Genomic DNA, 26,223 nt, shown 5'->3' on the forward strand with positions numbered 1-26,223 from the left:
CCCTGGGTGATCGGTGACCTTAAATCATTGAAACGTATGAGCGGCAAACCGAGCGAACACAAAAACTACTACTGTATGACACCAATGACCTTTAAAACCTAACACACTAGAAGCGAGAGAACTAGTACTTCAGTGTGGAGCTACTGGGCATGCATGTATTCATTAATTATGAGTACAGACCCACGCATTCTAGCATAGCACTTAACTTAAGTACAGCATTATTTCAAAGTGTTTAAAGTCAGACAATCGGCCAGTCGTTGTCCTTGAGGACAACGAGGGACAAGTGAACCAAGCGCATCAGCCGATCTGTCTGTGGCTCACCACCAAGAACACCCCACCCCTGACACACAAGGCATCAACAGCCATCCAAGGACAACTCTGCCAGTGCCTCTCTGACAATGTGGGATTCTCCATGGGTTGCAGTCTGGACCCACCTGCCTCAGCCGTATCAATCACTCTTTCCTATTTCCTCTCTCTCTCTCAAAACATTCCTCCCTTTGCTCTCTTCAGGGCTTTTCACATGGGAAGCGACTGACACACGTAGTAATTCATTTTCAATTAGAGGTGAGCATTCAGGTAGGGGGGTGTGAGAAATCTGACAGGCGTAGCGACCAATGGGCACCATCCCGTTAAATTGACACATCTGTGCTCGTGTCACGCACACACCCACCTGTCTCAGAAGTTTTTATATTTTTGTCTGCTACGTGAAAAGAATCTATTCACATGAGGAGTGGAGTGAGACCCAACAGATTCACGTGGGTATGTGGGCGTAGTGTCGCTCCCCATCTGAAAAGCCCTCTATCGTTTGTCCTCTACTATGAGAACAGGTGGGCCCTTTTTGGCACTTTTCAGCTCTTTACAAAGTGTCATTGCCCTTCATGAGGAGATTGAGCTGCCTTGATCCTGATCCCACCGCCAACCTTGAGCCAGCATTGGCAATTAACAAGAGGGCCTAGCAGCGTGGCATGGACGTCTAGTGGCAGCAGGAAAATGTGTGTGCTGCGCGCTGCTTTTGGGCAGGAAGATTTTTGTAATACCGTTGCTGGCAGATACCAACGGAAGAGTTTGTCCTTTCGTCTCCCACTTAACGGTCTGGCAGTCCCCAGCCAGAAAGACCGTAAAGGTCAAAAGACAGACGGACAGAAGGTTCTGGGAGGACATATTAAACGCATACTGTACCTTGGGCCAAACTAACTACTTTTATTTCAATTGTTGATAATTGGCCCACTGTTCTAAGCAGCTCTTATCTACCACACATATTTAACACCTCAAGGGTAAATAATACCTTGACTGGTGGTTCTTCCTTGGCCTACTGGGAATGTGTGTGCAAAATTTCACACTGATCGGTCCAGCGATGGCCAAGATTAGCTGTTCACAGACAGACAGACAGACGGACGGACGGACAAACTCATAGGAGCGAAAACATAATCCCATGCCTTCGGCCGTTCCAGCCTGGCGGGGACAATAAATTGCACTAGGTACAAACAGTTATCAACAAATCTGGTCACCATCAATTCCCCATCGCTGAAACAGTAGCAAGCTGTGACACTATACGGCAGCACAGATGTTATGTATTCAAATATATAATGCAGTAAATCTGCGGAATCATTCAACAGTGCTACAGCTGTTGTAACTTCTGCTCAACGTACTTTGAGATTCGGAATAGTACCCAACGTACCAGATATGCACATGGATAGTTCCTTCATCAGTCCATTATTGATGGATTAACTGAAGGTGTCAATAGACAAATCTACAGAGCGGCAAGCATGGATAGGCGGCTGCAGTTATGAAAAAAAAGCACCTAACCCAAAACTAATTGCAACAAAACGTTTTTCAACTGTTTCTTGCAGTATTAGGTGTCCTTAATAACATACTCAAAGTTTACCAAAGTTTGAGCACTGGAAAGGTGTTATTTTCAAGATGGCGTCCAAGATGGCCAAAAAATCTTTAAAATAACCTAACTCCTTCATTATTTATCCTAAACAAGTACTTTTTGTGTCTTACCCTATGTTTTGGGGGCCTAGAAATCCACTGGAATTGTCCAAATTGCAGAGATACAATTAGATAATTGTGAAATCCAATATTTTGTTTGTGACTCTATTAAAACCCTCTGAAATGGTCACCCGTTTCAAGTGAACTAAACTAATTATGCAATAAACTAGTTATATTTTTTTTTACTGGAACAAGGCTTCAAGATATCCTTAAAACACAAGTCACAATTTTCATTTTTGTCCATTTTGTCATTCAGAATGTGCATGGCAGAGAAAGAGAATATTGTCAGTTGATATAGTATTTCATGCAATATTGAAAGGTTTTGGATAGCTCTGTGGATCAAATGTGAATCAAAGTGTCATCTTGTAGACACAATATTTTGAAAAACAATAAATAGATTTTTGAAGAACTTTTTAACACATTAGGAAGGCAATCAGTGTGAGTGAGTAAAGAGGGGTGGGGGTGGCTACGGAGGAGCTCTTCACTCAAAACCCATGTCTCTACTGGGGGCCTAGGCAGAGGGGAGTATGCGGGGTAGGGTTGTGTGAGGAGGTAAAAGGGGGTCTGGTGTAGAGTTTAGAGGGCCTAGGGTTCCCCTCAGGTGGGTGGAGGGGAGTATGGGGAGTGGGGGTCACTGGATTGCTCCCTGGGCACTTGGAGCACAGAAGAGCAAAGTTATAGGAGCCAAGGAGACCCTGAGCTTCTCTCCCCCATGTCCGAGATGCAAAACCTCCAACAGTTGGCTCAGACATGTTAAAGCTATAGTGGGGCACTTGGGAGCTCAGGACGAGTGCTCATATGCAGTTAAAGAGAATGGGGCTTGTCGGCCCCTGTGGTGGTAGTTCTAAGACCTCCACGTTGTGCATCGTGATAGCCAAATTCCAATATTCAAGTGTCCATCATCAAGTCCTCCACTCCCGCCTTAGCCCTGCCTCGGAGGCAGGAGGTGAGGAGGCAAGGAGCGTAATTTTTAAGTGACAGCAATTATGACGTGTCACACAGTTGGATTGCTGGACTATTTCGGAGCTAGGAGGGTTGTCATGTGGAGGAGGAGAAATTATACGCCACCACGCATTTCAACAAAGACAGTTCTGCAAACGATACATGAAAGATATACAGTACTTGTATCTTGCCATATTTCACTCCAAGTGGCTTAGGGAGCCTGCGCTCACCTGGTTCTCTCAGCAAGTCCAAAAGCAAATTAGCATTTGGGATGCAAACAATTTCTAAGTCACGCTGGAGGACGGAGTGAGGAGGAGGCAGAAATTAAGCTTATGCGTTAGGCTGAGAGGAGTGTCCCTACGTCGCCTGGCTCACTGGATAGTCCCACTGGTCCCAAGTGGACCTCCATGCTGGCTCCTATGCCCTATGGCACTCGTGAGTGGCCATAGTTAGTGAGGAGGGACCCCCCATAGTGGTGGTTGTAAGACCATGTGGTGCATGACTGTGTGTCAGGCAGACAGGGGTGTCCCTATGTCGGACTGGCTCACAGGAGAGTCGGTGACTTAGTGACAAAAAAAATAGTCTAACCATTAGGTGTATACAGAAAGCAATGCTTGTTTGTTGGATAGCAGCAGGGACAAAGCGTGGAGGTCGGTTAGATCGGGATTCTATGGGAGATTGGAGCCCAGGGCGTCATGGGCTGTCTCCTATGCCTTCTTGATGTTAAAATTATCCAGAAAAAAAGATCAAGGTTATTGCTATAGCAGTACCAATCACAAAATAAAAGACATGTGAAATGAATTTTGCACAAAAACCCCACACAACTACTCTCAGGAATAAGAAGATGTCTGTGACAAGCAAATCTGAACCCTCTACGCACCACACTCCTCCACCACCCCTGCCTAGACACCCAAGACAGCAGACACTAGATACATGTTGTGATAGCTCTGTACTGTCTTGCATATCCTCTCCAGGCCCATAAGGGGCCATTTCTCTCCACTGTAATATTTGAGAATTTGGCCAATTTGCTATTAAAAAGGTCTTAAGAGTGATTAAGTTGTCACTTTGGAAATGTGCAGATACACTGTATACACTTATACTGTATGTTGGTTTGTTTACTGTTGAGTGGGAAAACAATGATGCATATTAAGCTAATCATCTGGGGGGGGGGGGGGCTGACCCCCAGTTTGGGAACCACAGCCCTAGGGGACTAGGATTATTATTTTATTTTTTGGCAGACACCTTTACAAACAAAATAGTGAAGAAACTTCTCTGTAAGGAATTTCTTCCAAGATTTGTGTAACATTCCCAGTCTGTGAGTTACAGCCATGTTTTTACAAATGTCACAGTACCACCCAATAATAATGAATTTATTCCTTATTGTTATCAAAAGAAATCTCCTGAAAGCTTCAACAGTGAATTCATGTATAGGTGATGAATTCACCAAATCCTGGGCATTATGGCACGTAGAAAAGGGAGAAATGTCCAATTACATTGTTAAATATGCTTATAACCATGCTTATAACCAATTGCTTTATAATTCTATACTTGTAATCACTTGAATATAATTTATATTATGCTAATTAGATCCAAGATCACCAAAACCTGGGGTTCGGCACCAAAATTACTTGTCTAGGATGAATAATACAGGAGTAATGGTATTTTAAGGATCTGACGGCGGCCATTTTGAAAATCGGACCTTTCTAGTGGTCCGATTTTGGTAAACTTTTGATATGTTATTAAGTACACCTGATACTACAATAAACAATTGAGAAACCTTTTGTTGCAATTTTTTTTGGGTCAAATCATAACTGCAGCCGCCTAGGAGGTGAGATTTTTTTTTTGACTGAACAATTTTTTTTTACTGGTATCCAGTACTCCCGAAGGTGTCGAGTCCGGACATTTTTACATTGTGATTCGGTGCATTCTGGCCATGATTTGTATAAGGGCTACATAAATCTAACATAGCAATATGAACTACTTCAGTTTCCAAACGGCAGAGGCTATCAATGCACTTCTAAACTAGGTATTCTAGTGTTTTAGGTATTAATTGATCCAAATGAAGTACAATATTCTAGTGTTTTAGGTATTAATTGGTCCAAATAAAGTAGAGTATTCATTTAACCCTTAAATGTATACTACAGTAAAAGGACCAAAGGTTTAGCTCACCGTCTAGAAGTCATATACTAAAATGTATAGTTTACATTACCTACTGCTGACAAATTCCAGGTTTCTTGACATTCCAAGAGGCCATTCATTTTGTCATTCGTTTCAGTTTGGTATTGTATCCAAATTGTAGTCAATGGGCTACTAAACATGCAATAACAATTGTATGTTCCTTTAACTATCAATTTACTTAATGTATGTTGTAGTTATACTGTTAACAGTTAACAAGAGTTTGAATTTAAAAAGCTCTATCCTACTAGTGAATAGTAATTTTTCTCCCTTACTAAACTGAATTTACTTATTTTAATCATCCAACTATATCTGAGAATAAAAATAACACAAATATCTACTTATCGTGGCCTAATTTAAAGGCAACCAGAATCTACTTTTCTTTGGTAATTTTCCAAACATGCTACAAAATTATGTCTACAGTATGTAACATACCATCTCTTAATCTCATATATGAATATCCAGCCAGGACTGGAGGAACTCTAAATTAAAATCTTTTGAGGAGACAGGTGTGAGCAGTAGTTACTTTAGTGAACATTTTAATCTTCCACTTTATCTCTTTTGCTGGAATTCAGGTTGTTTAAATGTCTAGTGGTTGATTGATTGGTGACATTCTTTCACTTGACCAGTCTTTTCCTGCAGGAAAATTGACCGCTACTTAGTTTTTTACATGTTTCTCCAAGCCTGACTGAGTTGAGCTGCACTCATGACTGCGCTCTGCACTGAGACTCACAGCTGTGGTAGCCTACGTTGCTAGCACCTAAAAAATAAAGAAAGAAAAAGAATAAAAACCACATGACAAATAATTAATTTAGATGTTAATCCATTGAGACCTGGAACGCATCGGTGTCACTTTTTGATTTGAGCTAAAAAGCATTATTTTACACTTTGGCTATTCAAAAATAGCAGATATACAAGCTCATAGATTATGACGCTATTACGCTATGAGCTTCTGGGGGTCCCTGGAACAAAATATTTTGAGATGGGGGTCGGCGGCCAAATACATATCATTTTGGGGGTCCTTGACATGAAAAAGTTTGAGCACCACGGATATAGAAACATATGTTTTTTTCAGAATACTGTTGGGATTTAGAAGACATTTGTAGAATCGGCTTCAGGTTAATCCATCTATAAACAGATATCTGCAACCCATGAGTAATGCAATAGCATGTCTCCAGCCAAATAGCGCACTACTTGTGTCATGATGTGGAAAAGATCAGTCTGAATGGATCAGTGCGTAAGCTACCACAAAGACAAGGCCAAAGAGGAAACACATGAGGACGCATAACACACAAAGCCATGAATCAAAAGGACAATTTGTCATTTCTGTGCGAAATCCCTCGTTATTTTGGGTCAAACCCTTGTGACTCATGCAGTGAGGTGTGAGTGAGAGAAATGATTGCTTCACAAAATGTAGGCTGTAACATGAATTATTGATGTATTAATTAAATGATTTGAATCCCAGTCTCCCGTGCAAGGGCCTTGATTTTCTTTCTCCAATGAGCTAAGATGGAACACCCGCTTGGCTACTTGCCAAGCGGGTAGTCATAAGATCACCATGCAGTTCATACTACACAACTATCTTTCTTGACATTGGCTGTCTTAAAGGGATATTTCACTTTCAAAAAAACGTTGGGTCATTTTATCGTCTAGTCAGGCTTTTGTGAGCCCCCCAGACCGTTTTTAAGTTGCTTGATTTAGTATTTAGATATTTGATAATCATTTTATCAGACACGCCTCCTTCCTATACAAACCCATTACAACTTCAAACTCCATTTTTAACCTGTTAGATTCATCAAAAACACCCGTCCTTGGTTCTGCTGACTCACCCTGCCCTCCTAATACGTGAGGGGGCCGTGTTGTTTTGATTACTTTTTTCATTTATTTTATTTTATTTTTTTATTGTATTTAATTTTTTTCATTTTCCAAAAAAAATATTTAAAATAAATGAAAAAAGTTAGCGATAAAACACGGCCCCCTCGCGTATTAGGAGGGCAGGGAGAGTCACCATAACCAAGGACGGGTGTTTTGGATGAATATAACATGTTCAAAATGGAGTTTAAGTTACAATGGGTTTGTATGGGAAGGGGGCGTGTCTGATAAAATTAATATCAAATATCTAAATACTGAATCAAGCAACTTAAAAATGGTCTGGGGGGCTCAAAAAAGCCTGAGCAGACGTTAAAATGACCAAACGTTTTTTTGAAAGTGAAATACCCCTTTAAGCCGCCGTGCTTTCCGGACTACGTGACTGTTCGGCGACAGGGATCACACACTTCAGGATTTCACCAGGATATACAGTACAGATGCAATATACAGACGTGCATATATTTATTGTCTTTCATGTTTGTTTTGCTTGATAAGGGAAACTGTAATTTCCCTCGGGGATCAATAAAGTATTTCTATTCCATTTTCTCTGCATCTCTGACGACTGACTGATGCTCAGGGAGTCATCTCCAAGCACAAGCCCGGTAATATAGATTATCAGACAAGACCATCATATCCACATTGAATCTTCAGTACAATCCCTTTGTGCCAGATGGTATATACAGTAAAATATATTGCATGTCTATATCATCTGACAGATCCACAGCTCAGACACAAATATCAAAGGGAGTTGAAAAGTTTATATCACCAAGCTTGGCTTTAATCTTTGACTAAAAATGAAGAATTCTTTCATATGATGACATTCCACGAAACAAACAAATCTCAGACTTTCAAAAAGAAAAGCCATTCATCATGAATACATTCTTTTCATTCAGAAGAGGACTGGTTATGGGGTGCAACTGGCTGGTGACTCAGCCAGTTGGTGCAAAAACCATGTGTTACTTGTGAACCGTAAGAACTCCCAGTCTTGTCTTGCATTTCTCTGCCCTTGGTTTCCTGTCTGTCTGTACTCTCCTATCTAAGAAATGAAGCGTAAAAAATGGTACGTTTTGAGGGGGTGTGTGAGTGTGAGTGTGTGTGTGTGTGTGTGTGTGTGTGTGTGTGTGTGTGTGTGTGTGTGTGTGTGTGTGTGTGAGAGACTTTTTAACTGCATGACTGTGCTGTCATTTCAAATCTAAAACATGCAAAAGACACTGCACAGAGGCAAATGGGGACAAGGTTGCTGCAGGCAAAGACAATCTTAGTTTTAATATGGCTTTTTCTTCTTTTCTCTATCTGTTCTTATAGATATATGCACACACAGAACGCGATATAATAAGGACATGGAGGGACAACAGAAGTGCTCCTCACACGACTACGACCTTGTGCATAGGGGTGTGCTATATGATGATATTAAATCATGGATGATTAAAATGTCTCCACGATCTGGTTGACCTCGATCGGTTGACCTTATTTATACTCTGTAGTACAATGGTGTCACTTGCAAAATAGAACAGATCTAAAAGCCTACCTCGCATTGCAACGCTACACGATGTAGGCTTGTGGATGTGTTCTTTTTGCTCATACTGTACACGCATTCCAAGGTTCCCTCCCACTTTTATGGCGTGGTACTGCAGGAGGTTTAGTTGGTAGCGTAGCAGATGACAACACAGACGAGTTGTTCCGTAAAAATAATTTGACGTCAGTAATATGGAACTGGTTTCGATTTCTGGTTTGGATATTCCAGGACAACAAGTCAAGCCGGTAACACTTCAGAATAACTATCCGATATAAGTATGTCGGGGCAAGTAAAGCATGTCGGAGAGGCTTACTGTGTTATCAGCCGAGAATGCGGGAGTCTATCCCCGTTTCACAATGCGCTAGACCGCACAACTTGCTGCACCCAACCTGCGCTTGTGGTCGAAAGGAGAGTGCTCTATTGACTGAGCTACCCAGACATAACCAGAGATAAATAGTCAAGTAAATGAGAGGGTAACTCCTGCCCATGCTTTGCCACCATATACAGTACATAGATCTGTGTTTACTCTTCGTGGTGTCAAGATTACCTGTAGGATTCACTTTCACACTACTATTTGATTTGGCACTAGTAGTGTGCTAGTTACCAGGACTTCTGTTATACAGCGTTGTCAACAGTAGAAGTCGGCTCTGTTTTGTTGCTTGTTTCCGCAGTGTAAACTCTGCCTGCATGAGTATAAATGGGGATTTGCTAACATGTCTCTGAGCCGAGATGCGCACCAACTGAGGCGCTGAAGGGGAGCTATTGATTGTGGCTAGAGGGAGGTTAATACGATGTCAATTGGCTTCAGTTACGGTGAAAGGAATGGTAATCACAAAGCAGGATAAGAGGTGATTGCATGGGGAGGATTACAGGAAACAGCTTGAGATGAACCCCAGTCCTCTTTGAACTGAAGGAAATGACTCTGAAAACAGAGTTCATGCCATGACTGTGTTGTGAGAAAAAGAAAAAAAAAAACATGCCAAACAAGAAAGACAATTCACACCAGGAGTCATGGCCCTACCTCCCTCCATCGTTGTGTAAGTGTGCTGCATGTAATGATATTGTATTGGCATTATGCACGTGTATGAAAAGGCACAGGGCAATGGGGGGAAACTCTAAGGATTCTGATCGTTAATGCCTTGTGTCAATTATGTTTGGACATGAATGGAAATGACATCAGACCCCATGGCTGACCAAACTGGCATAAAAAAGGAATTTGAGCATACAGACAGCGCAGCAATCAATGAACAGTCAATCTATGAAAGTAATACATCTGCAACAAACAGAGGAAGTCTTCAAATGTGTGGCTTGTACTATGGGTGGGGGTAAGGGGAATATACAGTATAGGTTTTTGTTTATCAGAAAATTCAGAAAAAAACATTCCAAATTCTGTGACTATTCTTGCTGTTTTGGATACTTAAATGTTTTTGAAGCAGAGTTCCAATTACCTGTGATGGCTAACTTGCAATTCCCCCAGAAGTTGGTTCTTGAACCACTGGTCAAAATCCACATGGTCAAACAGCTCGTAAGCTGCCAGTCCCACTGCATTGTACACTGTGGACAAAAGAGCCACAATTACAACCATAAAAGCATTTGATTTGATGCACATTATGAACAAAACAAAACATATCAATAATCATCAATAAGCTATAATGAAGGGAAAACAATAGCTTATTTTAGTAAAATATACCAAATAAATTTGTGACATGAGACATGACAGAAAAAAAATCCTATTACTTATTTTTTTTCATATGAAAGTAGAAAATCAGAGCTATATGTGAGGTATTACTTGTTTACATTGACTAAATAATTGACTAAAAAGTGATTTTACTACAGGTGGCAGAGATGCAGATATGGTGAGCCGGGGACATTAAGGTGGGTGATGCAGGCAGGGTCCCCACACATTTTTAGCAATGAATTTCCAAACTTTTCCAAAACTTTTCCAGAATATTTAGCCCAATTTCCAGGCCTATATAACAATCATTTGGCGCAATAATGTCTCTTACTCCTATGTAGAATGCCCAAAGATAGGCAGTGTAGCAAAAATAAAGTTTGAGACATACATTAGGCTGCCGTCACACAGCCCGTTCGGCGAAAAACTACTTATGTTACATATTTCGTGTAATATTATTCATGTTTATGAAAATGTTTTGTTTTAACAAAATCAATAGCCAAAAACAATGCATAGCCAAATATTTTTCCAGGACCCTTGATAAATTCCAGGACCTTTGATGATGATGTTTGATCAATTTCAAACCTTTTCCAGTACTGGATTTTTTTTTTTTTTATTTCAAAATATTTCCAGGAATTTCATGACCGTGGGGACCCTGTGCAGGTGACAGGAACTCGGAGAAAATCTGAGACATAAATTAACTCTTTGCCTATCGAATTCTTCTAAGGCTCATACTGCCGTCGACGAGAAAGACAAGATTTTGTGTTTTCCACCAGATGGCGCTGTTATCAACCGTATGAATGATGCTTTCCCTGCCTGACGACGACAGACCCGGAATTGACGTCATTTAAAAAAATAAAAGCTCATTTACTTCCTGTTTATTTCCTGTGGGGAAATCGCTGTATCTCCGCTCCTCTTGCTAAACGGCCGCAGCTGTGCAATGTATTACCAATGGATATTTTTTTTCCCCCTATACTACGACCACCCAGTGCATGTAATGAGGCGATGTCCGTGAGGATGGAGGTCACGGAGAATATTCCATGATTTTTCAAAGGTACAGTCAAATCGCTATTTTTTCGCTGGCAGCAGTGGCACACTATTACTCTGGCAGTTAAAGAGTTAAGGGGGAGGGAGAGCAGGCAGGGAAGCAAGAGTTGTACAGTAGGTGGGAGCCTCTCTGGGGAGTGAATGAACTCTAGCAGCTGCAGTGGGACCTCATGAATATTCCTTCTCACCATTTGTCGTCTCTAATTATGGATGGATGAACATAGAAAGGACGGAAGGGTGAGTGCTGTAGCATCAGGGGTCAGTCTAAAGCTTTTAAGCAAAAGCTCCTTCTTATTTATTTTCTTAGCTTAGATAGGAGAGAACAGGATGCGCTGATGGTGATGAGCACTTGCTTCGCTGACTTTCAGATGTAGACCCAGTTATCAATTCATCAAACAATGAAATAATTACTGCATTGTTCTCTTTAGTGAGAGCCCAGTTTTCAGTTTACAATGGACATTGGAATGAACATTAATTTGTAGGAAAATGTTTCAAAGAAAAGCTGCCAGCAGCACAGAAGAAAACATTAACTAGATGGGTGCCCTCAGTGGAGCGCATATCTCCACCAGGCCAGGTAAAAATGCATATTTGGGGATAATTGAAAATATTAGTCAATGACTAGTGGTGGTTTGCAGGATTAGCCGCAGACAGACACACACACGGGCAACATTTTTAATTCTCCCCTTGCCTTCGACCTAGCGGAGATAATAAACAGATGCAGGAAAGATGCATGATGGAAGCTTTTCTGTAATGGCTGTTACCACAGTATTAAGTCATCATTGGGAACCGTGCTGCTTTAACTGACAGCGGCAGTACACAAGTGAGCGCCTGCCTATAACATGGTCCTCCGTTAGTGTATACCAATGATTGAGCCGTCTAAAGCCGCATATCCACTTCAAAGAGAAACTGACAAACAGTATCAGACATACCAAGGGAGGAGGGGAGTCAAAGAAACAACGAGAGTGGCAGGAGAGGGTATCAGACATACCAAGGGAGGAGAGGAGTCAAAGAAACAACGAGAGTGGCAGGAGAGGGGTAAAAGAGAGAGAACGTTGTTGAAAAGGTGAGTTAGGGGAGTTGACGGGAGTTAACGGTGGGAGAGAGAAGAATAGAGCGAGAGAGACAGAGAGAAGAGTAGAGCAAGAGAGAGAAGGACGAAAAGAGAGAGGGAATTCAATACAACAAATGAGTGATGGTTTGACTCACCTGCATCCTTCATCCGTAACTGCACAGCATCCTCTACATTTGTCGGACCTGGTAAAGCACATAAAGTAGGTTTATCCACTTAAACCTGTATGGTTGATCGGAGTCCCTCAGGGATTCATACTGGTGTCTTTTCTGTTCCCGCTGTGCATTAAATATCTTCGCTGAAAATAGCCAATCTACGTGAGCTTGTGGACCTGCTATTTGCTGCGAAAGTTTTTGCCAGAATACAGATGCTGGGGTTTAAGTGGTTACTGCAATTCCACCAACATGCTAGTTTTCATGTATTTTTAATTGAACCCTAGCATCCCTATTCTACGGGGAACATTCACTGAAAATGGCAGATCTACAATCTCAAAGCGCATTACGTTGCGACGAGGTGAGCTTGTAGATCGGTTATTTTCAGTGACGAGATTTGGCGCAGAGGGGAAAAAAGGGCAGACCAAGTACAGAGCCAACCCCGTCAAGTAACTATTAGTTTACTGGTAAGTATATAGAGGGTTTAAGTGATTAAGTGATGTGGCGTTTATCATAAACGTCCACCATCAGTGCTTGGATGTAGGGGACACACACAGATGGATTTTAAACACTGGAACAACTAGTCCTTAATATCTTGTAAAAAAATTATTAAAGCTAAACGCAGGGTCTCTCTTCCACCATAGAATTATCCGATCAGGTATACAGGTTGCTCCAACAGAGGCATCAGGGGGAGATGAGCGACAGCTTTGGGGGGAACAGAGGAGAGAGCAAAACCGCTTCTGTTTGAGCATGGCCACCACTAATTAGCAACAACAAAGCCACCACACGTCAGCACCACCAGGAGACTGTGTGGGCGCGTGCGTGCGTGCATGCGTGTGTCTGTGTCTGTGTAAGCGCACACGCGCGCATGCATGTGCTTACGGGATTGTGTAGATTGGCTATTTTCACTATTTTTTTTTATGTTTAATTAAAATAATATATAATTGGAATCACTGCAGTAGTGCAACACGTGGAGAGACAGTTGAAACTTCAAGGATCATTATGTAAAAGAATGGGCAACAGCAACGTAACGGGCCTTTGTGTTTCATAAGCCACCTCTGATCAAACATTTTGAAATGACAAAAATGCTGTAATAACATTAGTCTTACAAACAACTGCTGCTTAATTGCTTTGAACCCCTATTGTTGTTGTCGTATTGCAACAGGTGAGAATGGAAAATATCTGTCTGTCTGTGTGTATACAGTATCTGTGTATATCTCTCTGTCTCTTATGTCATCATGATTTGTGTGTGTGGGGATCTCATTTTAAACAAGCTTAGTGCTTTATGAGCCTTCCAGTTTAGAAGACCTTTGTAGTGTGAATTTGTACTTCCATGTACTGTGTTTCTCATGTCTTACTAAATAAAGTACATCAATCAATCAAAAACAGACCTTGGAGATTCTGCACCATCTCTAGCAGCACTGGGGTCAGTGTCTGGCCGTAGTTGTGGAAGAGACCCAGGAACAAGACTTCTGTACAAGGCTAGAGAGGGAGAAAGAGAAAGATGACAAAGAGTAAGAACTGGACCAGCAAGATGGAAAGAACGAATTACAGCGGTAGACATAAAAAGTGAATAGATAAGTGTTACGTTACGCCTGTGCGGCAGCCAGGCTTTACCATTCAAAACCAGGTAAGCATCACAGTGTCATTTTACATTTTTTTGTGTTGACTATTCAAAAATAGCAGACATACAAGCTCACAGCACATCACTTTGTGTTTTTACTAACCGTTGAAAAATCACCATTGAAAAGAAATTGACAATCCAGAACTGTTGATTAGAAATTGACAATCCAGAATATTCTCCTCATTGATTTACACAAAGTGCAAAGTGAAACAGGTCTCGGAGTCACTCTTTTAGAACATAAACGAACGCAAACAACAACAGATTCTGCCAATGTATAACATAACGAAACCTGACATGTCAATAAAAAAAGAACACAAATAAATGTCAAGTTCATGTTGATTTTGAATTAGGAAGAAGGTCCAGATTGGGATGCTTAAATAGTAAAATCTAATTGACAACAAATAGCTTTACAGCTGATGTGTTACCAGTCTGGTCTACGTGGCAACAAATGTTTGTAACTTTGTAACCTGTCAAACTATTTTAAGGGAAGAGATTTTCTGTAGAGGGAGAAAAAGGAGGGGACCAAGTATAGACCCCTGAGGGACCCCGATAAAAGGATATACCTGTAGAGTTTAAGTGGTTAAGTCACTGAGTGCCAGAATTATTTCTGGCTATGTTGTCCCAGTGCCAGAGATTTTTTCAAAGTTATTTTTTCAGTTATAAGTTAAACAAAGAGTGGATGGAGCTGCAAATCTTCAGATAATGATATCTTGGGTTCTGAACTTTGTTTTTAAACTTTTTTTTTCAAAAACACGTCCAACACGTCATTGGCACGTTGCGCCATAGCACTAAAACACGTGAAACACGTCAATAGCACTCAATGAGTTACGACTAATATATTTTGTCATATGACAAATAACAAAAACAGGCCATCCACAAGCTCAAAACACATTGCGATGCTACGCGTCATGAGCTAGCCTTGTGGCTTTGAAAATTGTCATCTATAAATTAATGACTTGCCCAAAATAGCGACGCCAGGTTGGAAGTAGTCAGCATTTCCTATCCCCAACTGCACCCGCCTCAGGGATAGTGGACAGATGAATGTGCACACGAATGACTGATCATGTGTTTGTCTGTGATTGTTGTTGTCTTGCCCGTCTACTGCACAAATTAACACATTAAGACCGGGAACGCATCTGTATAATTTTCTTATTTCTTTGGCTATTAAAAAATAGCAGATCTACAAGCTCATAGCGCTACAGAGCTTGTAGAGCTGCTATTTTAGAAAAATCGTGACATTTTGGGGAAATCTTTGAATATATATTTTTTTAAGCAAACATTTGTAAAATATGTTGTTCCAGGGACCCCCCAGAAGCAAAGATTTGAGTAACAAATGTTCACTTTAAAAAAAGATATATTCAAACACTTGCACACATTTTCACGATTTTTCGAGTGCCGCGTTATGAACTTGTATATCTGCTATTTTTTAATAGCCAAAGAAATCTTAAAATGACACACAGGGCCTACTCTGTGTGGAGTTTGCATGTTCTCCCCGTGTCTCTTAGGGTAGTTAATACCCTCACAAAAACACGTAGTAATCCTGGTCGCTATACCGCCTCCCCCATGACAGCCGGGGCGCCTGATGGAGGGGAAGGGAACTAGTTGGAATAACGTGTTCCTTCCACGCGCTACGTCCAACCAGGGAAACTCCCCCCTGTCAGTTGACAAGAAGGTCAGTTGGCTCTCATGCACCGAAGGAAGCATGAGCTCGGCCCTGGCCTCCCTGGCTGTGGGGGACTGGTGTAGCGGTGGTGTAGGGCTGGTGTAGCGCCCAGGATCACTTAGGAAATTGGCACCGGGTGAAAAAAATGGGTTACAAAAATCGCGGGATAAAAATTATAAGAAAAAAAAAATGACACACAGATGCATATCCGGTCTTAAAGGGTTAAGTTCCTCGAGGAAAAGTAATAAGTAATTTTAAATTGAAGTTGACATACAATGTTGTGTTGCATCGCAGTTGCTAGTATTTGATATGCTCAAAAACGTTTACATTTTACTAAGGCTTGTTTGCATTCCCTATGGATGAATGCATTTTCATTTACCTTCTTGTTCGGGTTGTTTGTTTATTTTTGTCTATGGAGGTTTAATTCCGTGCAGTCCATGAGCAAATGTTAATTGTGTTGTGTTTAATTTGTTTCTCAGCTCAGACATGTTGATTTCTTAGGCTGCCTAAGTGCTTCATTATGATGTGGAATGTGGATGATGTCGTTTTGGCTCCTACGCTAAACCTTGGATATAAGAAAATCAAACAAAAGTCAGAGGCATCAAGCTAGAACTAATATTGGTTTGTCTCTTTCCATTTGTGCAGGCTTGACTACAAAAACCCAGAGAGCAATGTCACAAACTTCACAGTAATGCAATTGCAAACAAGATTCGGTTCTATAGTTATTAATCGGTTCACTGACGCTTAATTACTTTAGTTAATTCTACATTAGTATTAACTAACCATTCTGTGTGTCATCTTTTAACGAGAGAGCTGCAGGGTAAACAAACAACACGCAGAACGCATCAAATATGCGTTCTGCACATCATCTGTATATCACCTAGGAAGATGCCGGGCAATAATGAATTTGTCAAGAAGCAAGAACAGGGCAGGCAAGACACAAAGAGCAAACACATTTTTCAGCAACAACTCGGCTGGGTCTAATGTCTGGTTTGTTGTTGGTTGTGTGCCCCGCATATCTGGGACATCAGGGATCTACAAATACAGTAATTATGGGCATAAAAAGACACACAGATACAGAAATGTATGGACTTTTGGTTCTGGACAACCGCCAGTCTGACCGACTTCCCACTCAGCAGCACAACACACAATCGGGTCCTCAGCGATACACACACCAAGTATGAAGTTAGTGTATGTACTGTATGTTTGTGTATGTGTGTGTGTGTGTGTGTGTGTGTGTGTGTGTGTGTGTGTGTGTGTGTGTGTGTGTGTGTGTGTGTGTGTGTGTGTGTGTGTGTGTGTGTGTGTGTGTGTGTGTGTGTGTGTGTGTCATGCAGGCTCCGAATGGTGAAAATATACACCCTTGTGTGACTCTGCATTACATGCACATCTAACAAAGCCCAGTTGTGTCCGCTGTGTTGACAAAGGGTCAAGGGTAAGCTGACACCCATAAAAAAAACAATGCGGATTTATGAGATGGAAAAGAGAAGGGAAAAAAAACACCAGCCCTGTTGCACTGGGAAAATATACAGTTTTTCAGACTGGAACTGTGTAGGGGATGCATTCATCTTCACACTACTGTATGTACTCCATAGGGGAAAAAAGCTGCAGTGTGCTAATGCAATCTTTTTACAACCGATTCCAGTGGTAATAACTATATACAATGGACCAATTACAATTTCAAATTACTTCACAGTAGGGCTGTCCTGAATGCCTTTTTGGGGTTTTGAAGCTTCTGAATGAATTCTCAATGAAACTTGGGGGTATTACTCCTGGACATAGTGTACTCACCAGGAACATAGCCCAAAAGCAGTTATCTCTGCTTAGAGAGAATATATGTTAGAAACGGTTTCAATTCAGCCAGGCAACAGCGCTCTGTCAGTTACTTTTACATTGGATAAAAATCCATTTTCCCCATCTCTTGTGTGCGTGTCGCGTGTGTGTCGTGTGCGTGCGTGCGTGCGTGTGTGCGTGCATGCATGCGTGCAAGAGGTAGTGGCAGTTCAGAGTGCCGTTGTTGCCGTTGTGTTGTACGTGTCGTTCTGTGTGCTAGTAAAGCTATGGAGAGTATATCCAAAGAGCCCTCTCATTCATAAAAAAGTCCTTTATAAGTTTGCAGGCAGCGTTTTCAGGCTGTGTGTGTGTGGGAGCGCACCTCCAGAGCATGGGAACTTGGGAAGTGAGAGCGAACCAATCATCACAATAATCATAATAACATTTTTTCCACTGCAAAGCCCCGTCCCTTTATGCCGGCTAAATAAATGGAGGAGCGCCCATATTTGAAGGGCACGCCCTTTTTGTTGCAGAGAAACGCCTCTGTCTTACGGAATGATTGTTAGCCTGCGGTGTCACCACTGTCAAAAATGGCTATAATAAAACGTAATTAATTACAGATGAATCCTATCAAACTGAAAACAATCAAAAGTATCGTATGTGCCACACTGCCTCGTTGGCATGCCACATTTGGGTATAGATGAGAGCGGTCACAACACAGTGCTGCTGTGATAGTGAGAGACACAAGCAGGCAGTGGGGGTGCATGGTTGCAGTGACAACACTATACATCACAGAAGGACTAGGAGTAAAAAACACTATTCTGCCTGCAGGATGCCCCGAGGGCTGCCTCCACAGATACATGCATCGGTGCATGATATTATGGGGTTTTCTAGCTCAAGAAATCTATACGTAACCTCGATGAAAAAGCTTTGAGTAAGCACTCAGTCACACAGACTTTAAGTCATAGTATAGGCCTTGAAAGGACTTTCCCTTTATTCTTTTTATATATACTAGTCCATACCCGGTGATGTGCGCAGTCAAAAGTATTTGCAGAATTGGGGTTATACATAGCCTATATGCTCAGTTAAACTTTGGGAGACCAAGTTTGTTGCGGTCTTGCATGTTAAAAGGATCCCTGGCTAATAAAGCCAAATATGCCTTAATACATTATATTTGCCCTCTATAACAAAAAATACATACATATAAAACACCTTTAATATTTGATCTATTTTAGAAACAGTTCATCTTTTACTCAAGAGGGGGGTGTGTATGAGTATGCGTGTGTATGTATATATATATATATATAGCCCATACCCGTCCCGGGTATATGAGCACCCAAAGTATGTGCAGTTTGGGTTATGCACTGTGCACAGACAGTATATCAGGGATGGAAAGTGACTTTGTACCTGCTGCAGTTCCAACACACACGCGCGCGCCACGCCGTGGACCCACAGCAAACACCCACACCCACACACAACCACACACCCACGGACGGACCCGTGTGCGTGCGCATCCCGTCGCCGCGTCATGGAGCCACAGCGAACACGCACCCGCGCATAAACAGTTCCAACACACACACACACTCTCGTGTCCCGTCGCCGCAAACACACAGCCGCTCATAAACAGTACCACACACGCGCGCGCGCAGCGAACAGACAGACACACACACACACAGAGATGATCACCGTGTTGCCATGTCCACTTAATATAAGCGACTTGGGCTCTCTTCGTTTGGGCTTGTTTTCATAGACCTGGTTGCTTGTTTCTCTCGCGAAACCTGGCAACCCTGTAAAAATTCATTCCTCCCATAGGTTGGGGGCTGTAACCATGACGACAGTCCCATCGGCCGAGCCAAATTCAAAATGTCTGTTTTTACAGCAAAACGCAAATTAACATGTTAAATTGTGGCGAAGAGAAAAATGGGCTTCCTCACGGTGTGCATAATGCTAATGATCAATGGCCATGTGCAAGTGCAAAGTAATTGCTTAAGCCACTGAGGAGAACCAAGCAAGACTGACTGATAACTATGACTGACATTCATTTTGTCAGTCATAGTTATTGTATGCATGTATACAATATACATTTTTGTATGCATGTATGCATGTATGTATGTATATATATAAAAAGGAAAGGACTTTCCTAGAGGAATATACTGTACTTCTCTGCGATTCATCTCATCTTTAAGTGGCAAGCATATGCAAAACTTCAGTTGCGCTTCTTCAGTCAGCGTGCGTGCGTGCGTGCGTGCGTGCGTGCGTGCGTGCGTGCGTGCGTGCGTGAGTGCGTGCGTGCATGCGTCTCTACTCACCCGCAGGCTGTATTTCCACGAGTCACCACCTGTTTCTTCAACAGCTGTCCAGGAAAACAAAACAACAAATTGAATTAAACTAAATGGGGGCACTCTGGTCGCCCAACCATGGCTGGGTAATGTGTGGGCTGCTGCCAGGACCCGAGGAACTTGTGGGGAGAAATAGCATTTCTAAAAATACAGTTCACCTTTTTGCATTTGTGGCACCCTCTAAAGGCAGAAGTGAAAGTTTTTGGAGGTGTGCTCAAGGGACCCCTCTTTCGTCAACTTCATTGATTACGTAACAGCGTTAGCAATGGAGGAATATTGCATTGGGGGCAACAGGAATCACCTCAGAATAGTTATTTGGTTGCAGGCTAGGCTAGCTACTCACCTACTGAACATGCCATCTAGCTGTGTTGTTGGGTTCCAAGAGTATGAATGAATAAGAATGGCTACAACTTGAAAAAATATCTCATACGTTTTACTTGGTTTCTGTTCCAAACAAACCAATCTCCAGTGATCTAGTCTAGAGCCTGCCTACTAACTGTATATACGGTAATTAGAGAACCCTCAACATTTGATTCCAATTTGGAGTTGATTGTATGTTCAGCAGTTTACCAAATTAGCTGAAAACATCCAGAAACATGCACTGGCAGGGGTGACAACAATCGCTGCCTCTGGCCTGGTAGAGATAATGAAAATAAAGTGTAGGAGTGTAGAGAACAGTAAAGTCAAAGAAAGAACAGTGCAGGTGAGGAGAAAGCAGAGAAAAGAAGCGGAGACAACGGAGAAGCGTTGTGAAAAAGCTGGGAGTGCACTGTAGACAGTTGGATTATATGCTGTGATTAAAATCTGACTTTTGCAATTATACTTAAGGGGCCCTTAAAGTGGGAAAGGTAAAGGTGTGTGCTATAAAAATCTAACATAAATGTCACTATATGGTGTAGAGTGTGTCCACTAAAGATTAGACTTAAAGATTCACAGCATCAATATCAGGTTTTGCTGGGCCAGCTCTAAGAATCCCTTTTGGCTCCACCACAAATACTTCAGGGAAATATGAACAATATGGGGAGAGGAAGGGAGGTAAACCTTAAGAAGTGGAGCTACAATAGGACACAAATCAAATAAAAAGGTCTAGGGCATTCATGCCGAGATGAACAACACACATGGTGGAGAGTAACACCAGATTTTGTTGTATATTAAACTAGAAGGGGGCACTGTGTGTGCCCCTTTCTAGTGTGCACTTTTTTTTTCATGTTTTCACCGGTGTCATTTCGCTTGAAAAATAAGGCAGTGAATACATATAAAAACAATAAAAAGATAAGAAAGTAAGGGCGGACGTGCCTCTTTCATCAGGATGACTAAGCGCTGCTGGCTACTGTTGGCCATTAGTGATAATTGAGTGGATCTAATAATCAGATGGTGCCAAGGTTGAGTCATAAAACCAGCCTCTAGAAGAGAGCAGGAGAAAAGCAGAATAAAAGATAAAAAGAAAAGGAGGTGCAAAGCAGCAATCAAAGGGTTCAATCTAACATAATACTGTTAGAAGTTGAAAGCTGCGAGGGGTCAAGAACTAATTAGCCTCAATCTCCAGGCTTTTATTTTCCTTTTTGCTCAAAAATAAGAGCCTGGACCAAGCTGTTCACATTCCTGGCATAGGAAGTGGGAGTCAACCTTTTATTTCCCCAACCAACCAGAATGGAGTGGGCATCGCTCCAAATGTTGTGATGTCAGGGCTCTCAATCATGGACATATAAAGGTAGACACCTCCTCCGGCTCTGAGGCGTCTGTAACTCGGGCGCGCTTCCGCAGGGCAAGCTGGAAACTTCCGCGTGCGTCACAGAAGGGGACGTTCGGTAGGCCAATCAGAGGCAGGTGGGGGCGGGACAACTAGATTCTGACAAGTCCTGGAAAAGATGTGCTGTGATTGGCCAGTAGTCAACGCGCTGTGATTGGCCAGATACAACGCGCTGTGATTGGCCAGTAGTCACTTTGAGTGGCAGCGTGCCCCCTCTATAATGGCGGCCGCGATACAGGTTTCTCCAATGAACTGCAGAGGCCAATGAGATATCCATTTCTATATCTATGCTCTCAATGCTGCACATTGGGGGAGGAGGAGGGGCGCGGAGCGGGGCGGGTGCGGGCACACAGATCGGTGAACCAATAGGAGCCCACGGATGTTTTCTACGGAGATTTTTACTCCGGCCCTCTAGACCAGATATCAGACGCGCTGGGGCAGGCTAAGACCAAATTAACTAAGATATAAAGAATTAAAGAAAACTGTAAAAAGAAATCACTATTATTGTTATATGTTGAAATGGTCTGGAAATTCTTTCACTACAGCAAAGCATTGATATCCAAGACAAAATGTACTTTGTAATTTGTACTTATGAATACTTAAGTATTTTTAAAAGCAAGTACTCCTGTACTTTAACTCAAGTACGTATGTCAGTTTTGATGTGCTTGGTCCAATAATGACAATAAATATGGTAACAATTAGAACCTACTGTACGGTTTAGAGGGACATGTCAAAAATGTATATACTTAAAAAGAATGCAAATGGCGCAAAATGTAGTTAGATGAACACCTAAAAATATAGGGTTTCAGATCTTTGGACTTAGAAAGAGAAGAAAAGAACAATAGAAAGCCAGAAAAGAGTGTGAAAGTCTGTCTGTCTGTCAGTCAGTCTGTCTGTGGGTATTTGCTTGTATGCATGTTCATACCAAAGCTCTCAGGGTCCTCATCCCACATGGCCAGCTCTTCCTCTGTGAGGAGGAAGTAATGAGAGACAAGACGGCAGCCAATTTCAGTCAGTGTAGGGTGTGTGAAGAACGCTGTCTTTATCTTGAGAGCCTCCAGACTCTCTGGTTTACTGTCTGGGGAGGAGAGAGAGAGAAAGAGAGACTGAGATCAAATAAATAATACCTTACCCATCTTGGCACACACACACTTGGCACACACACACATTCCCAGTGTGTGTAGAGGACATAGCTTCTCTTAAAATAAAATAAATACATATCTTTTAGAAGTATAGTTGTCTCCGCCAGGCCGAAAGGCATGGCCGAGACAATGTTTTGCGCCCTGTTCGTCCGTCCGTCCGTGATCAGCTAATCTCCGGCAAAACTTCAGATTTTATCAAAATTTCACGCAAATCGGTGATCGTCCGTCCGTGATCAGCTAATCTCCGGCAAAACTTCAGATTTTATCAAAATTTCACGCAAATCGGTGACCTCTACACACACATTCCCAGTGTGTGTAGAGGACATAGCTTCTCTTAAAATAAAATAAATACATATCTTTTAGAAGTATAGTTGTCTCCGCCAGGCCGAAAGGCATGGCCGAGACAATGTTTTGCGCCCTGTTCGTCCGTCCGTCCGTGATCAGCTAATCTCCGGCAAAACTTCAGATTTTATCAAAATTTCACGCAAATCGGTGATCAAGACGGATCTGTTTGATTTTTCATATTCCATCCTGATTGGTGAATTCCGAAAATTGCTGCCCCACAATAACATACCTGACCTGGCAGAGACCTGTGCTCCGAGGAGCACTTTTTCTAGTTACCTCCTGTTTTTACTGTGGTGTCTTTTAACTGGTGTGTATTTATTTATCGTCTTGTGTGTACTGACCCGAGCAAAATACATTTCTCTTGTGAACAATAAAGGACATCTAATCTAGTTAGAATAGTTAGAAATGTATAATAATTCATTATTATTTTACATTTTCAGTTAATCAGCCCTAAACAGATAATTATTCATTTTCATGTACATTGTAACCGTGTACACACAACCCATCCCTTAGTAATTTCGTGATATAATCCCTACAACTTAGTCATATTAGCACTGGAAGCTAGAGTTACAGTATGTATCCAATTGCGTTATCTACTTACAATGCCGGAGTTCAGTAGTTATGGTATTGTAAGGTGAGTATATTCGGTTTGCATGTCCTTATTATATATGTTACAACATGGCCGGTGTAAGCATGCTCATTTTAAGACTGCCCAAGTTGCGCATCTGTAGTAATAGTTTCCACCGTTAAGCTCAGCACCATTTCTCCATTTGTCTTTCCAAGTGTACCTGTATCATTATTGGTACAATGCTAACAGCACCATACACACACAGTAGTTCCAGGCACACACAGATCTAGCCGTCATTCAGGTAGACTGACATCCTCGCACTATTAAAGGTGTCAGGGGGATGCTCTGTGCTGCACACTACTGTGTCAAGTTTCAACTTCGCCTTTAGCTGTGTAACCTTGCACTCCAAAGACTAGCACACTTGAAAAGCAGAAAAATTATGCAAACCTACAGTAAAAAGGATTCAACAGCGGTGGTGGCAGAGGTGGCGAGGATGGGGCCAAAAGTGCACCAGTGCCTGGAAGTGACTCTACTTACTCTGCTTGCTAACAATAATTGCTTAGGAAAGAGACCTTCAATGGTATGATATGCTCCAAACAACCTGTTTGATGGTAGAACAAAGAGCAGAGTGTTGTGCTAATGAAGCACTGGAGACGCACCTTCGGCTTGAAATAAACATGAGTGGTATTGAAGTGATGATAGCAGCATGCTGCTTTCTGCTGTTGCACAAACACTGCAGCATGGTTGGCTCAACAGTCACTATGCTCCTTTGAAGGACTAATGACTAATTTATACATAGTTGTGGACTAGTGTCGCACACGAAAATAGCCAATCCATAAGCTCACAACGTGACGCGTTGTGAGCTTTTAGATCCGCTATTTTCAGGATGAAACACCAGCGCACATATAAGTATAAATAAAGCTTAATGGAGGTTAGTGATGATCCTCTGTCTTGTCTCTTTCTCTCGAGTTCATTTAATCTTTGCCTCAATTCCTCCTCACTTGTCAAACTCTTTAGTCTTATACCCTGCCAATTCCATGTGTTAACTCTCGGTTATTCCTCGCCCGCATCCCCATCCCTTGCCTCCTGTCCTACCGTCTATGTTCTTGGCAGGTTTGTAGGCGTCGTTCTTGACAATCATCTTGATGAGGTTCATGCACTGGACAATGAAGCGCTCAAAGGTCACGCCCTCCCCGGCCGGCGTGAACACGTAGCTGACGGCAAATTCAAGGGACCGCTGGATCAAAGGGATGAACGCGCACGGGTGGCACTCCAAGAAGTCCAAAAGCTATGGAGGGATGAGAGAGAGAGAAGAGATGTTAGCAAGTGGTGGTGGGAGGGAAATGTGCCCGGGGCAAAGGGAAGAGAGGCAGAGTAGTGGCAGTGAGAGGTAACAGGACATGTATTTTTGTTATTTGGGGGTATTTGTCACTGTGTATTTGTGCATACGTGAAATCCGTCCCCTACATTCACCCATACTAACTACTAGGAGCAGTGGCTGGGCGCTCTTAACACAGCACCCGGGGGGGCAGTTAGGGTTAACCCTAACCCATCCTCTGCCTGTAAACTCACCACTTTAGTGTACAGTATGATCGTCTTCTCTAGCTTCTCTCTGCATGTGCTGTCTGGACCGGCCTGCCGACCTACGAGACACACAAATCATCATGGTTTCTTGACAGATTTCAAAGGTGAAATGAAAGGTTCATGATCATATTGTTACAGCGATTCCCTCTACTAATAACAATCTTATGACTATGTCACTAATAACACAGGCTTTATTCACCGGAGACCTGTAACAATGAAGTTGCCCCATGTAGGGCTGGGTAACTCACCGAAAATATACCGAAACAGACATTTAGAACCAATAACCTACTTAATCGTTCTCATGTAGATTCATTGAATAATAGAGAAGCAGGTTTTTTCTTTTATTTCTTATATATCATGGAATTGTCAAGGAAATTTGAAGTATGTAATATTGTTAATCTGAAAGAACTCTATAATGTGAATTTAGAACAAACCAATGTATAGTTGTACTGCTTTTTAAGTTTCCCGCAGTCTGTGTGACTCCACCCTGCCTCTATGAGACAGGCTGGCACCTATGCAACATTTAAATTCTTTTGTTTTGTCATCATGCTTGTTGACCAAATTAACATCTCTATGTGAAAACTGTCTGTGGTTGGTGTTGAGGGGGTGTCTGAAACAAGCCTATTTAACTAGAGGTGGGACATGACCTCAGTGAGTCAGCAGGTATGTCCCATTGATGACATGTACGTTGGCTCCACTGTATTAATGCTTTTAAACTCTTTCATACTTTGGAAATTGAATTCTTGTCTGTCTCATCATTATTGTGTTATGAGTGCCCCATACAGATTCTGCTTTCACAGAATCAACACAAAATTATTCTAACAGATTGAAATAATCGTGATAGTGATTTGAAGTCATATCGCCTTGCTCCATATATTTGGTAGATGATTGGACCATTGATACTCTGGTCATTTGTTGGCAGAGCTCTGTGATGATGATGTTGGAATTGTTTCAATTTGAGAACACACACACGCACACAGAGAGAGAGAGCGAGAGAGAGA

General features: G+C 42.0%; 1 protein-coding gene across 1 annotated transcript in view; it reads right to left on the reverse strand.

The window, feature by feature from the left end:
* The window catches only part of ipo11 (importin 11), a 204,046-nt gene that overhangs the window by 127,339 nt on the left and 50,484 nt on the right, over window positions 1-26,223 (reverse strand). The window contains exons 9-15 of the mRNA XM_084054558.1: window positions 25,211-25,281; window positions 24,734-24,926; window positions 22,509-22,661; window positions 19,804-19,847; window positions 13,826-13,916; window positions 12,420-12,467; window positions 9,943-10,048 (exon numbers count right to left, since the gene is read on the reverse strand). Coding sequence (XP_083910684.1) covers window positions 9,943-10,048; window positions 12,420-12,467; window positions 13,826-13,916; window positions 19,804-19,847; window positions 22,509-22,661; window positions 24,734-24,926; window positions 25,211-25,281 — 706 coding nt within the window. The remainder of the gene's footprint in view (window positions 1-9,942; window positions 10,049-12,419; window positions 12,468-13,825; window positions 13,917-19,803; window positions 19,848-22,508; window positions 22,662-24,733; window positions 24,927-25,210; window positions 25,282-26,223) is intronic.

The sequence above is a fragment of the Gymnoscopelus microlampas genome (assembly GCF_963454915.1).
Source record: "Gymnoscopelus microlampas genome assembly, chromosome: 4".
In the NCBI taxonomy this organism is placed as follows: Eukaryota; Metazoa; Chordata; class Actinopteri; order Myctophiformes; family Myctophidae; genus Gymnoscopelus; species Gymnoscopelus microlampas.